We start from the raw sequence: 12227 nt of genomic DNA, 5'->3' as shown, positions 1-12227 counted from the left end.
TAGATAGATAGATAGATAGATAGATAGATAGATAGATAGATAGATAGATAGATAGAAGAAAGGTAAACATAGACAACAACAGAAGACAAGGACAGCTCATTCATACCTTGCCCTGTGTCATGATGCCTGTCTTTACTCCGTCAGCAGCTTGTATTGATGCCTGTCTTTACTCCGTCAGCAGCTTGTATTGGTTTCCTTGCCAACCAGCCAGTCAGTGGGGATCTGGTGTCTTCTTCCCTGTTAATGCACCTCTCAAAGCCAAAACAGTGAACTAACAGCTGGGAAACCGGGTCTTGGACTTTTTATGCGTCCTGCTGTCTGATGAGACTGAACACCGGGCTCTGATGACGCACTGATGTAATCTCAAAACATCGCACTTTCCACTTGTGCGGATGCCCCTCCCACACCCACGGAGGGATGTTCTAGCAGCATCCAGAGGAAGCTGCTCCATAGAAGAGAACTGGGACTGTACCACAACCCCTCGGAAAGTGGGGTGCGGCAACATGAGACCTGCGTGATGCGTTTTGAGGTCTGTAAGTCCAGAGAAATCTGGAAATACGGTCTGCAGCAGAGGTGGTGGAGTGGGGAGTTGGTGCAGAGCTGAATTTTTTATGTTTTTGGAGGGGGGAGTTCTACATCAGATTTGGCAAAAATATTTTCAGTTTAATTAAGTTGGCTTACTGTACATAAATGAATCAAAGTAGACACTTTCATGCCACATTTTATTAAAATCAAATGTAAAATTACATGATTTATTAATTAGACCTCAATATTTAGCAGTATGTATGTTTTATGTGATAGACCAGCACAAAGTAGGTAATTTTAAAGGTGAACAAAGGGATATTCATCCTTCTCTGATATCCTAAAACAAAGTCCATTGCTGTGCATTTGTCTTCAGAAGTCAGATAATTAATAAGCAGACTCCATTGAGTCCCAGAGTATGGCAGCCTTTTCAGACCAAAAGTAAGCTGGTTAGCCCAAAATACAAAATGTCTTGCACAAAATCAACAAAAAAATCTCATTGTGTATTACTCTGAAAACACCATTCATACAGTAACATATGGTAGCATCATGCCATGGAATACTTTCATTCTAAATTATAAAGAACAGAAACATGGACAAAAATAGACAAAAGTTGCATATGAAACTGAAAAGATGAAGTGATTTGACCCTTATAGATTGCGAATATTGTCTTTAGCTTTACAGATATAATTTCAAGCCTCTGTAAACTAAACTTTTCCATTTTTTCCCCATGAAGTACCTATGCTGCTGAACCTTATGGAGGTTTTGAATTGCATTTAACTGATTGCATCCTATGAATGGACTTTTGGAGCCATGTATAAGTACCTGAAATCATTTACAGAAAGACTCAGAGGCTGTGCAGCATTTTAGGAATTTGTTTAATAAATGAAGCCAGATGCAGCCATTTTCCCGTAACATCCTTAAACACAAAGGGTGTACAACATTCATAAATAACAAACCAGGTAATAACAAGCAAACATAAAAACTGAAACTACACTAAATTTAACGACAACCCTTGTTGATTTCCTTTATTTGGCAAATGTGAACTAAAATCTATCCCAGTGAAGTCTGACCAAATTACATATTTAAATCAGGCAATCTTAAATTGATATGTGGCCCAAGTCTTTACTCCATCTCCCCCTCCCCTCTGCATCCCTCCAGTCTCAGGTCAATGTCATTCCTGCTCAGGGTGAAAAGACTAATGACGGCCATCAGAGCCGCCAGCATCATGATGGCGCAGCCTCCGAACATGTGTCTGGTGCCGCCGCCGCCCTCTCCCCCGCCTGTTCCAGAGATTTCTCCGTGGAGCGCCAGCAGTCCCAAGCAGGCCAGCAGGTGCAGCGGTAGCCGAAACCAGGCCAGCACGCCGGCACGCTTCTCCTCTGGGATCACCCTTCCCTGCAGAAAGCTGACTGCCGGGAAGTACAGGCCGCACGCCAGCTCCAGCAGGAGGAAGGCCAGGAAGGAATCGTGAGGCCTCGGCTGTCCCGGCACGGTGGAAAAAGTTAACATGAAGAATGAAAAGAAGGCCATCAGAATGGCGAGACAGAGCACCTGACCAGGCTGCAGATGATAACGAGTGGAAGTGGCTAAGCGGTACAGCAGGGAGCCCACCATAGAGGCCGCCATGAGGCAGGAGAACACTATCCCTAAAGGGGGGCCATGAGGGTCCAGCACTGGAGTCCACAGGAAGACAAATATGTAGAGGACGCTTTCAAACAGAGCCTGCACACCACCTAAGAGCAGGACTCTCTTGTCTGACAGCAGGCAACGGAGTCCCTCCTGGCAGCTGCGTGAAAATCGCTCTTTAGCAGACAAACGAATGACACCTCCAGTTGCAGCGCCAAGTATCAGAGTCGGTTTATCTCCTTCAGGACCTCTTTCAGCCTCCTCCTTACCCCAGTCTGTTAGTACCACCCAGCCACAGCAACCAAGGCAGGGCACAGCCAGCAGAAAGGGAGCCACTGGTCCCAAGTGAAGCCACTCAGCCAGCAAGTTAGCTACAAGCCCTGCTCCCACTGCCAGGCCATGGTTCCAGGTAGCAACTTTATTAAAGGTGCTGGGGATCCACTCTTTGGGAAAGTCGTGGACATCTAAATGTCTGTGCACATACCAGGCTTCAAACGTGGTGGCGAGCAGGGATGTGGACAGACCCCCCAGGATGCGACCCACGATCAAAACAAAATAGTCCCTGGAGAGCTTGGTGAGACAGCAGGCCGAGTAGGTCACGCAGAAGAGCAGACATGTTTGTCTGCGGCCCAGGACCTGAGGCAGCCAGCCTGAAAACGGAGCAAACAGGACGCAGGCGGCCAGTCCGCAAACGTATAAAATAGCTATTTGAGATTCCAGGAAGCTGTAGTGGCGGTACAGTTTGTAGAGGTAAGGACCCTGGAGCCAGTCTGCCCACAAGGCCAGGAGGTACGCCCGCAGAAATATGCTCTGGAATCGACGGAAAGCCGGGTTGGCAACAGCAGTGGGAGTGGATTGAGGTGGTGTGAGGCGGCGTGCTGTGAACTCCAAGCCGACACACAGGGCCAGCAGGACAATTATCGCAAAGTAAGCCGTCACCAACATCTTCAGTCGTGCTGCATACAGTTAGTCAAAGCGGAGTTTCAACTTTCCCATTTATTTTCCTCCTGTTCTTCTGGAACTGTGAAAAACACAACAGAGGTGCTACTGAGTAAAAATATTCACCATGTTATTTTATCACTAATAATACTATTTTCACTCATTGATTTTGGTCACCTAACACCAAAAAAGAGCTGGTTGCAACCGGAAAACATTAGGTTCACAAGTATAAAAAGCTGAAAGACTGATTATGGACAGCTAACTTCACTTAAAATGAATATACAGCTAAACAGTTCCTGTTACAGTTGTCGTTAGCATGTGAGCTAACGTGCTACTACCAAGATAAAAGCGAGTTTTTTTAATGCAATAAGCCGAATATTTTTGGCATCCAAATTATAGAGTGTAATATATCTTACCATATCGGTTAACACCGGTCCCATATTAAATGTACACTTTAGCAATGACTAACACTAAACAACTCAGCAATGGTCTAGGATTGTAGCAAGTGAACATTAGCAAACACATCCTTCTCTTCCTGGATCCAATGTTTGTTTTTTGTCACCAGTAGATGGCGCTCCTACCTCACTTTTTTACTCAAGTTTGTAGACGGTCCCTTTCACGTGGCATAACCAGTTTTCTCTGAGCTACTTTTTCCCTGCATCATTGGTGAAAAAACCAAACCATTTACTGTACCCTTAAATTTAATTCTATTTATTTAGCTTTATTTCATATCTCTTGATTTTACTTTTTCCATTCTGCTTTCCTTTAATTTTGCCATATCATGCCATTGCACTTTAGTTAATGATCAACTTGATTTAGCTTTAACTGTACTTTAGTATTTTACTCAAACTTATTTTTCTTCACCTTAACCTCATGTTACTCTACTGCTTGTTAGATATTTTTTTCCCATTAGATTAAAATTAATTTTTTTTTCTTGCTTTACATTGCTTTACTTAACTTTTCTTTATAGTGGGTTATTTTACTTTGCTTTACTTTTTTTTTGTTTTTGTTTTAATTCACTTGATATTACTTTGTCTTATTTAGTTAGCATTACAAGCATTTATTAGTTATATTATTGCTGAATCCTAAAATGGATATGGAGGGAGCTGGAAAATGTCTATTTTTTCAATAACATCCTTACAGATGTTTAACGGTAATGATTCCAGATCATAGTGAATGCTATATAGTTTGGATTGCTATATAGCTTATTTTATACATACATCAGGTCATACTTGGATTAACTATATTTTCTTATAGAACTAGTTACAAAAATAGGCTACACCCTGAATTTAAATGCACTTTAGCCAATATTTCTCAAAATAGATGTGAAATGGACACAGGAACATAGAAAAGTACAATTTGAACTTTGTCATTGTATTACTTTTATTAAGGAGGAAAAAAAAACAATTTACAAAATGTACAAGATGTGCACATTAGCCATAATCAAACAAACAGTGGGAGGATCAACTTCAGTCTCCCAGCCAAAAAATATCTATTTTGTTTGTATGACAAACATTTGGGGGAAAGGATGAGTTCGTGAGCTTTAAGTGCTGGTGATATCAAGGATTATGCTGGCTGGTTATATTATCTAACATTTGGAAGTGTGCCCAAGAATCTGAGAATTCCCTTCAACACATTCACCTGTGCTTTGCCTCTTAGGCGTACAGCCAGACCCCTCACTGAGTTACAGGAAGGTCGAATACATTCTTCTTTATATCAGACTCGGTCCTTTAAATCTCTGCAGCAAATCATACATACATAACAAGGTAACGTCATATTTACAAAGTGACAAAAAATAAAAACGAAGAAGCTTTAAGGTTCATTGTGAGGGGAGTGTCTCTACCAGTCCATATGTGATGAAGTACAGTGATCCAGACAGAATGCTTATACAAAATAATACAAAAAAGCCTCTGATATTTCAACCCGATCTCTGGTGTACAAATGTGCGACAGACTGAGTCCTACTGTGCACAAATGACACGTCAAAACAATGGTCTCAATTCAGATGGCATAATTTGTGAAACAGAAATACATAATTATCTTAATAGCTCTGACTTCACTATAATATATATATACAGGTTCCCTTTTTGTCTTAAATACAACTCAATACTTGATCATTTGTCACCAGTGGTCCCTAATTATTTATTGTGTTAGTCTACAATATTCATCCTTCAGCTGCTGCTTAGTGCTGGTCCGGTGATACTAAATGATCATAAATGGACAACGTGAACTAGAATCATTTTCTGCCTATACGAGGAAATAAACAAATGATCTGTCCAACAATCTATCTGCAACTCTACTAATTAAGTTTTACCTGGAATAATGTCTCCTATGAGGTAATGAGAGTATTTTATGTACATGAATTTTATGGATGTGTGTGTGTGTTTTTTTTTGTTTTTTGTTTTTTTGTCTTTTGTCTCAAAAACATTGCATATATGTCAAAAATCTGTCAGAAATATGTTTCTTCCCCTCATTTGTCCTTTTAAAAAACAAAACATTCTTATTGCACAACATCACGTCCCTCGCAGTTAAAAGGAAGTCCGGTCTTTCGACCAAAAAAACACACAGTATACATCTGTGTGTATACTTCTTTTGTGTAATTGTGCAGCAAACAAGTCTCTTCCTTATGGGTCAATGCGAAAGGCCAACAGTTTGTCGGAGTGCAGGTTATTGAGGGTTCGCAGGTCCGGTAGGCGCAGTAGGAGTTTGGAGAAGAGGGCGGAGTCGTCTGGGCGTCGGCGACTGATTAGCGACCGAAGGGCGCGGATCAGGCCCTCCTGTAGCTGCTCCACGGCTCTCATATCTGAGATGCCAGAACAGTCTGGGAGGAACGGAGATTCACAGCGTCAGTTGTTTTCAGTGTTAGTTTATGGTCTCACTATTTCAGAAACAATTGCTCACAGCGCTGCAGCATAAGCAGCACATTGCCAAAGTATTAATACCTCTTCACATTTTTTGTCATTTTCCAACCACAAATAATATATCTCACTGGAATGTGATATCATAGATGAGCGTGAAGGAGAGCCTATTGTAATTTTGAAGTGGAGTGAAAATATCTGTCTGCTGTGCACCTTGGGCGATGTTCTTTGGTTACTAATGTTAGATATAAAACTTCAAAGGCCTTCACAAAACAGCTCTATTTACTCAAAAATTAAATTACACACATGTAGACTAATTAGTTACTAAATAGGTGATATGTGAAGGTATTTAGTTGCACTTGATTTTATTTAGGACTATGAGAATAAAAGGGATCAAATGCAAACTCAGTTTTTTCTTCTTCACAATGTTGGTTCGCAATACTCCACCACTTAGACTCCCAACAGAATAAATACAAGTTTGAGTTCCTAATGACAATAATGATCACTTTTGCATGAGACTATGTATGTCAGTTCTTTGTCTCACCTGCAGAAACCAGCACCACAGCCATGAACAGGGCCATCTCATCAGGCTCCAGTCCCAGGGAGCCCAGCTTCTCGCTGAACTCAAACATCGCATCCAGAAGAGACCCCATGCCCAAGACTCGCAAAGTGGATAGAGGGTACGTCTGGCCATTTAGGAAGGTCACCGTACGTTGCTCAGCATTGAACAAAGTGCAAAACCTCACCATGAGAACCTAAACACACAAATAATTTGAAAAAAAAAATTAGAAATAAAATCTATAGTGTGCAAGGAACGAAACACAAAATAACAAAATATGTTATTAAGATTACCTGGAAGGTGCCGGACTTTAGCAGCATGACCTGGTCCTGTTGGCTCAGTTCTTGGAACCCAGGGATGCCCTTGGCAAACTCCACAACTTCTTTCACAGCAGGGGTGAAACACTGAGAAAAGGACTCCCATATCTCCTGACTTGTTCGCTCTGCTCCTGATACAGGGCACGCATTGAGAGGGCAGGCCTGGAGGAGAAACCCCACAAAAATATTAATCATTGATCAAATGAGAGATAACATTCAATTATATATTTGCTCAATTCTCACCCTTACCAGCACTTTAGCTCCTGGTGGTAATTTCCATGGACAGGTGGAGGGGTGGTTTTGGGCGACTTCTCCAGAGGGAAAACTGTTATGGTTGGTGGAGCTGATTCTTTGCCCCATTGCAGTATTTGACTGGTTATGATTCTGATTTGTTGATACTAAATACGAATAGTGATTGTTGTCCACTTTGTGAAATGCAGGTTGGTTATTGTTAGAGGCAACGGGGCACATAGATGCATGGGAGACGGGGCTCGACTGATAACTCTGGGTGGAGTTGGGATGAGATGATGCTTGGAAACCACCATCCCGAGAAAAGGTAGATGCGTTATTGTTGTTGCTGCTGCTGCTGGAAGTGGAAATGGCCCTTTTGGAGGATCTCTCGTGGCTGTTGTTGCCGGTGAAGATGTCCCGATAGGCTTTGGAAATGGTCCCAATGGCCTCTTTTGAGTTGCAATCGTCTGTGCTGGTGGTACTGTCCCTCACTGAAGAGTCCATGTCCATGGCAGCTGACTCATTCAGGCTGTTCATGTAGCTCTGCATTTCGTCGAGAAGTCGCTGTTTCTCCCGTTTAGGAATGCGCCCAAAACGCACAGCTGAGGACGACATAAACATTAGAGGGAAAACATTAAAACTTGGGCTGGGCAACTTGGGCAGTCTGTATTTTTCCCTACTTTTAAATAACAGTAGGACCACGTTTTCATGGTCACGACGTACCTGTACAATTTCAGAATGTCATCAGCAGCTAAAATTATAAAGATACCAAAGCTCCACTGAGAGGAGAGGAAAATATTGTCAAGGAAACGCCAGACTGCAATCTGCAGTAATCTTTCAGACTTCACTATCAAAATCAAGTAAAGATTCGTATTGAGTCTCTGCTGTTTTGTCACTCGTATCCCGACCTCTCCCTTCTCATAGAAGCCATCAGCTGGAAAGGCTATTTATAGACCCCCTGCTGCCATCTGCCTCATCCTCCTCTCCATCCAGCCCTTCTCTCCTGTTCCTCCTGTTCTCCCTCCCTTCAAACTGTAAGTAGGGCAGTGGGGCAACATGCGTATGATGTCAATGATATGAAGGTTTAGGAGGTAAAAAAAAAAAAAAAAAAAGAAAAAAGAGGGGAGACAAGTAAGTTTCAGATATGAGTTGAGGAGCCAGTCAAAAGAAAAAAGTGAAAAGGTTGACATAAAAGAAGGTGAAGCAAGGAAAGTGAGAAAGAGAGAGTGTGGGACTGTGTGTCTGTGTGTACCCACAAGATTGAGTCTGATAAGGCAAGAAAAAGTCGAACTGGTGCAACTTCAAAGACTTTTGCAAGTAAGGCAAGGCAGGGTAGGTTTATTTCAATAGCGCCTTTCTTTACATGGAGCAGCGGTAAAGATACTTTTAAAAACAAGATACATGTTTAAAGTGTAAATTTCAATGTAAACGTCAAAAAATGACAGACTCTTTAAAATGCTCATTTAAAACAAATAAATAGCTAAAAGATGCTGAAAGTGAAATGGTGAAGTAACCGTTAACCATTAAGGGAAGGGTGAAACAAAAGTCTGCGTTTTCTTTACATCACAGGTTTTTTTTGTTGTTTGTTTGTTTCTTTAATTGAGGAGCTCATAAACTAAATGCTGTCTTCCAACCTAAAGTTCTGAACACAGGTTTCTGATGACCCCATAGATCAACATGGACACTTGGTGCCTAATAAATCATTAAAAAAAGACTTTATAATCTCTCTTTCTACAAAAATTAAGCCAGTGCAGTGATTTGAGGTCAGGATTGATGTGATTCAGCTCCCTGGAGTTGGTCAGGACTCTGGCTGCAATACTTGCTGCAGAGACCAGTAAAGATTCTAATACATAAATTTTTTTGAAAATGATGACAAAAATTATTATTCCTCCCCCCCTCCTTTTCTGTATCTAAATTATTGGTGGCATGGGGACAAAGTCTTGATGACTGGAATAGATTTTATCCATGTGGTGACACAAATATAAAGTTGTTTGTTGCCAGCTATAATGAGATTACTTGTACTCCTTAATATAGGGGTAGTATGTGAATATTAAATAGTTAAAAGTTCCCTTAAAATACTGTCTTGAGGAACACCAAATGGACTTTTTGTTTGCTCATATTTATGATCACCAAATTAAATAAAATAGCAGTGATATCCTTAAAAAGATCTCAACCAATCTAACACAGTACCAGACAATACCACCAACTTTTTTTAGTCTGTCAATCACTATGTTATGATCATTTGTGTTGAAAGCATCACTGAGATCCGGGAAAGCACAGCTCTTTCTTTATGCAGAGTTGCAGGTAAATCTGCAATTAGCCAATAGTGAGTCAATGGACTATATTGTCATTCTGTGTGTTGAACTCTTTTCTTAATTACATATTAATGATACTTTAGGTAAAGTGTATTTAGGTCAAGTGTTGCTGCATTTAGCAAATATGCATTCCTCTTGCTGTCGCCTGCGCGAACTTTTGAGGGGGACGCATGCAAAGTGCGCTTAGACCCCTTTCATTATGCTTCAAACAAAACGAGTGCAAACTAATGAGCTGTTGCTCTACATATGATGCTCCGATTAGAGAAGGAAAAAGTGTGCCACCCTACCAACGGACTTGTGACATTTGCTTATTTCAGAGCCTGAGTCGCACAGCTGCCTGCTGGAGTGAAATCAGGGTGTACTATTTATTGTGGGCTGCAGGCAGTTGCATGTGGTTTTCCTGTTTTCGTAATGGTTGAAACAGAGAAGAAAAGGGGTTTCTAGGTTGTGGTCCCGAACATTTTCAAAAATCTTCCCCCCTCGGAGGGTCGGCCCGGCTGTCTCGTTGTCGAGCTGCAGTTTTGCCACCCAATTTTCTCCGTGCACCAGAAGTGTCAAGCACATGCAGAAATAACACTAACCTCTTTACTAGATTAGGCAACGCAGAGAGCTGGAGGACGGAGATAAGCAGAAACCATACTGAGAGGAAGAAAACAGGCAAACTACACCATATAAGTAGGTCACGATGTGTGAGTAGACGATGGGGACAAATCTGTATTGTTTTTCTAGGTCAACCAAACTGCTCCTTTAATGTGGGATGATAGGTGATCAATTCAAGCTCAGCTTTCAGAGGTAAAATCATGTAACAGGAGAGCTGTGCCCGAGGAAGCCTGTCACAATGATGCTTTCTGCATGCTTTGCTTAATTGCTGCCCTGTTCCTCATTAACAGCAGCGAGATGTGCACACATATACACAAGGTAATCAAGCTGACCCTGTTCCAATTTCCCAAAATAATTCCTGTGTTTGCTGCAGTTTTCCATATGATAGATAACTTGAGGGACTAGAGGGCTCCTTTTCTCATAAATCACTGTCCGAAGGAGGGGCGTAGGAGAGCTAAGGGAACAGTGTATAGGAACATGGAGGAGGTGGGGGGAGTAAGAGGATAAAGGTAAATGTGTTGTGGAGAGGATGCTGCGAAGGGCAGCAAAAAGACACTTAGAAACTTAAGAGGGTGATACATAGCCAGGTGTTTTGTGGCAATGCGGTGACAAAATAAAAGTGAATGACAGGTGCAGGTCCTATATTGAGAAAGGAAAGTAATTGAGCCACTGGCACGATGACCTGAAAAACCTTCTCTCTCACAGACCTACATATGAGCACTGACTTAGTTTCTGGCTGTCCATTTCTGGCTAATCAGAACACTGTGACATTTTGGCAGCTCCGCACAAGTTTCTCTCATTAAACAGAAATATGTCAGGGTGTCTCACCGTCTCTCGACATGCCGACGGAGAGGCATTTCTTGAAACGGCAGTGCTGGCATCTGTTGCGGTTCATCCGCATGATCAGACAGTTCTCGTTCTTCACGCACATCTTGTAGTTGATGTTCTGCTGGATGCTGCGGCGGAAAAAGCCCTGGCACGAAAAGGAGTGTGTAAGTGTCATAGAAAATTTTAACACTTAAGACATTATCATTGTTTTATTTTCTTGTTAAGTGTCTCACCTTGCAGCCCTCACATGCATGCACTCCATAGTGGAAACCGGATGCAATGTCTCCACAAACTTTACAGAGCAGGACCATTCCACCCGTCTCTGAGAATGGAAAAACAAGATATTTTATTCAATGAAAAAAGGTGAAGAAGTAGATGTATATACATATATTTGTACGTAAAAATAGAGAAGGAACACTAACTGGTGAACGTTCCCGCAAATCCGCAGGGTCTCTTTCCCGCAATAGGGTGTGCATAGGGTTGCTGTGGAGCAGCGGCGGCTGAGGAAGCACTGAAGACCTCTGGGAACTGGAACACCAGTTTGGAAGTCGGGGTGTTGGCCCCAGTCGTCCGACCCTGCCTGAGCGCCCCGATCTCAGTGAAGGTAACTTCTTCTGGAGACGAAGGCTGGGAGTGTGAAGAGGGTGACTGTGTTTGGTACCCACTGGAGGGGCTGCCAGGGCTCGGGCTTGCGCTGCCTGAAGACCCTGCGTACAGGATGACTCCACCGCCTGCGTAGAAGAATGAGCAACATTGAACCTCACAGCTAAGCAACATTACGCCTAATTTATGCTGACAGTGTCATTCAACCTTCCACTTTATTATCATTAATATATAATGTTATATTGATATTAGTAGAGTAACACAGTCAATATAATCAGATATAATACAAAACTGCAACAGAAAAACAGAGTTGTCCCCCCCTCCCCCAAATATGACCGTCTCATTCTTCTGACCTAAATATGTCTCTTGCAAAGTGTAACAGACCACTGCAATTAGGTCACCATGTTTGAGATCCATTTCATTTCAATGTCTGCTGAATTACAACAGAAGCACGAATCATTCTACTTAAAGATATACTGAGTAGATGATTACTTGTAAGCAAGAGCATTGTAAAAGAGGTGGAGAGCATGACATAAAAATTCTAATTAAATATGTTCCACCAAATATTGGTTTCCGTTTCTCATATTTTATTTAAACTGATTTTATTTAAATTTTATTGCACTGAAATCGGTTTAGCTTCTCTTTGCAGGATGCATTATGATGTAATACCGCCAAAGCTCTATTTGTGGAGAACAGGTCCGTTTGTATGCAGCTTCCTGAGTGCAGCGGATAAACTGGGACTAAAAATACTACTGGCAACATTTTTTTTTTTTTTTTTTTTTTTTTTTTGAAAAGCCCCCCCCAAACGCCCTTGCGGGAAAAAAATT

At 41.8% G+C, this 12227-nt stretch overlaps 3 protein-coding genes across 6 annotated transcripts in view; all 3 read right to left on the bottom strand.

Annotated features, from left to right (window-relative positions):
• Positions 1–397, bottom strand: part of LOC106947651 (protein lifeguard 2-like) — a 12563-nt gene extending 12166 nt beyond the window's left edge. The window contains exons 1-2 of one of the 2 annotated variants that reach the window (XM_015032802.1): positions 180–397; positions 107–148 (exon numbers count right to left, since the gene is read on the bottom strand). In XM_015032802.1, coding sequence (XP_014888288.1) covers positions 107–121 — 15 coding nt within the window. In that variant the 5' untranslated portion in view covers positions 122–148; positions 180–397. Of the gene's footprint in view, positions 1–106 lie in introns of both variants that reach the window. The other variant, XM_015032801.1, reaches the window with a different exon arrangement.
• A 984-nt stretch (positions 398–1381) lies between these two features.
• Positions 1382–3654, bottom strand: mfsd5 (major facilitator superfamily domain containing 5). The gene is made up of 2 exons (XM_015032800.1): positions 3507–3654; positions 1382–3172 (listed from the first exon to the last, which is right to left on the bottom strand). Exon 2 carries the CDS (start codon positions 3094–3096, stop codon positions 1648–1650), a length of 1449 nt encoding a protein of 482 aa, XP_014888286.1. The 5' UTR covers positions 3097–3172; positions 3507–3654; the 3' UTR covers positions 1382–1647.
• An 805-nt stretch (positions 3655–4459) lies between these two features.
• The window catches only part of LOC106947649 (nuclear receptor subfamily 1 group D member 1-like), a 16994-nt gene continuing 9226 nt past the window's right edge, over positions 4460–12227 (bottom strand). For 2 of the 3 annotated variants that reach the window (XM_015032798.1, XM_015032799.1), the window contains exons 2-8: positions 11220–11528; positions 11031–11119; positions 10798–10942; positions 7073–7656; positions 6800–6985; positions 6492–6702; positions 4460–5910 (exon numbers count right to left, since the gene is read on the bottom strand). In XM_015032798.1, the coding sequence (XP_014888284.1) occupies positions 5714–5910; positions 6492–6702; positions 6800–6985; positions 7073–7656; positions 10798–10942; positions 11031–11119; positions 11220–11528 (1721 nt within the window). In that variant the 3' untranslated portion in view covers positions 4460–5713. Of the gene's footprint in view, positions 5911–6491; positions 6703–6799; positions 6986–7072; positions 7657–10797; positions 10943–11030; positions 11120–11219; positions 12138–12227 lie in introns of those variants that run through there. The other variant, XM_015032797.1, reaches the window with a different exon arrangement.

The sequence above is a fragment of the Poecilia latipinna genome, unplaced genomic scaffold (genome assembly GCF_001443285.1).
Source record: "Poecilia latipinna isolate Pla-1442-1.1 unplaced genomic scaffold, P_latipinna-1.0 Scaffold250, whole genome shotgun sequence".
Classification (NCBI taxonomy): domain Eukaryota; kingdom Metazoa; phylum Chordata; class Actinopteri; order Cyprinodontiformes; family Poeciliidae; genus Poecilia; species Poecilia latipinna.
The sequence above is the reverse complement of the archived record's forward strand: the minus strand, read 5'-3'. Positions and strand labels throughout refer to the sequence as shown.

Excerpts from the sequence above, each read along its gene's own strand:
- mfsd5 (XM_015032800.1), bottom strand. The coding sequence starts at position 3,096 with ATGTTGGTGACGGCTTACTTTGCGATAATTGTCCTGCTGGCCCTGTGT.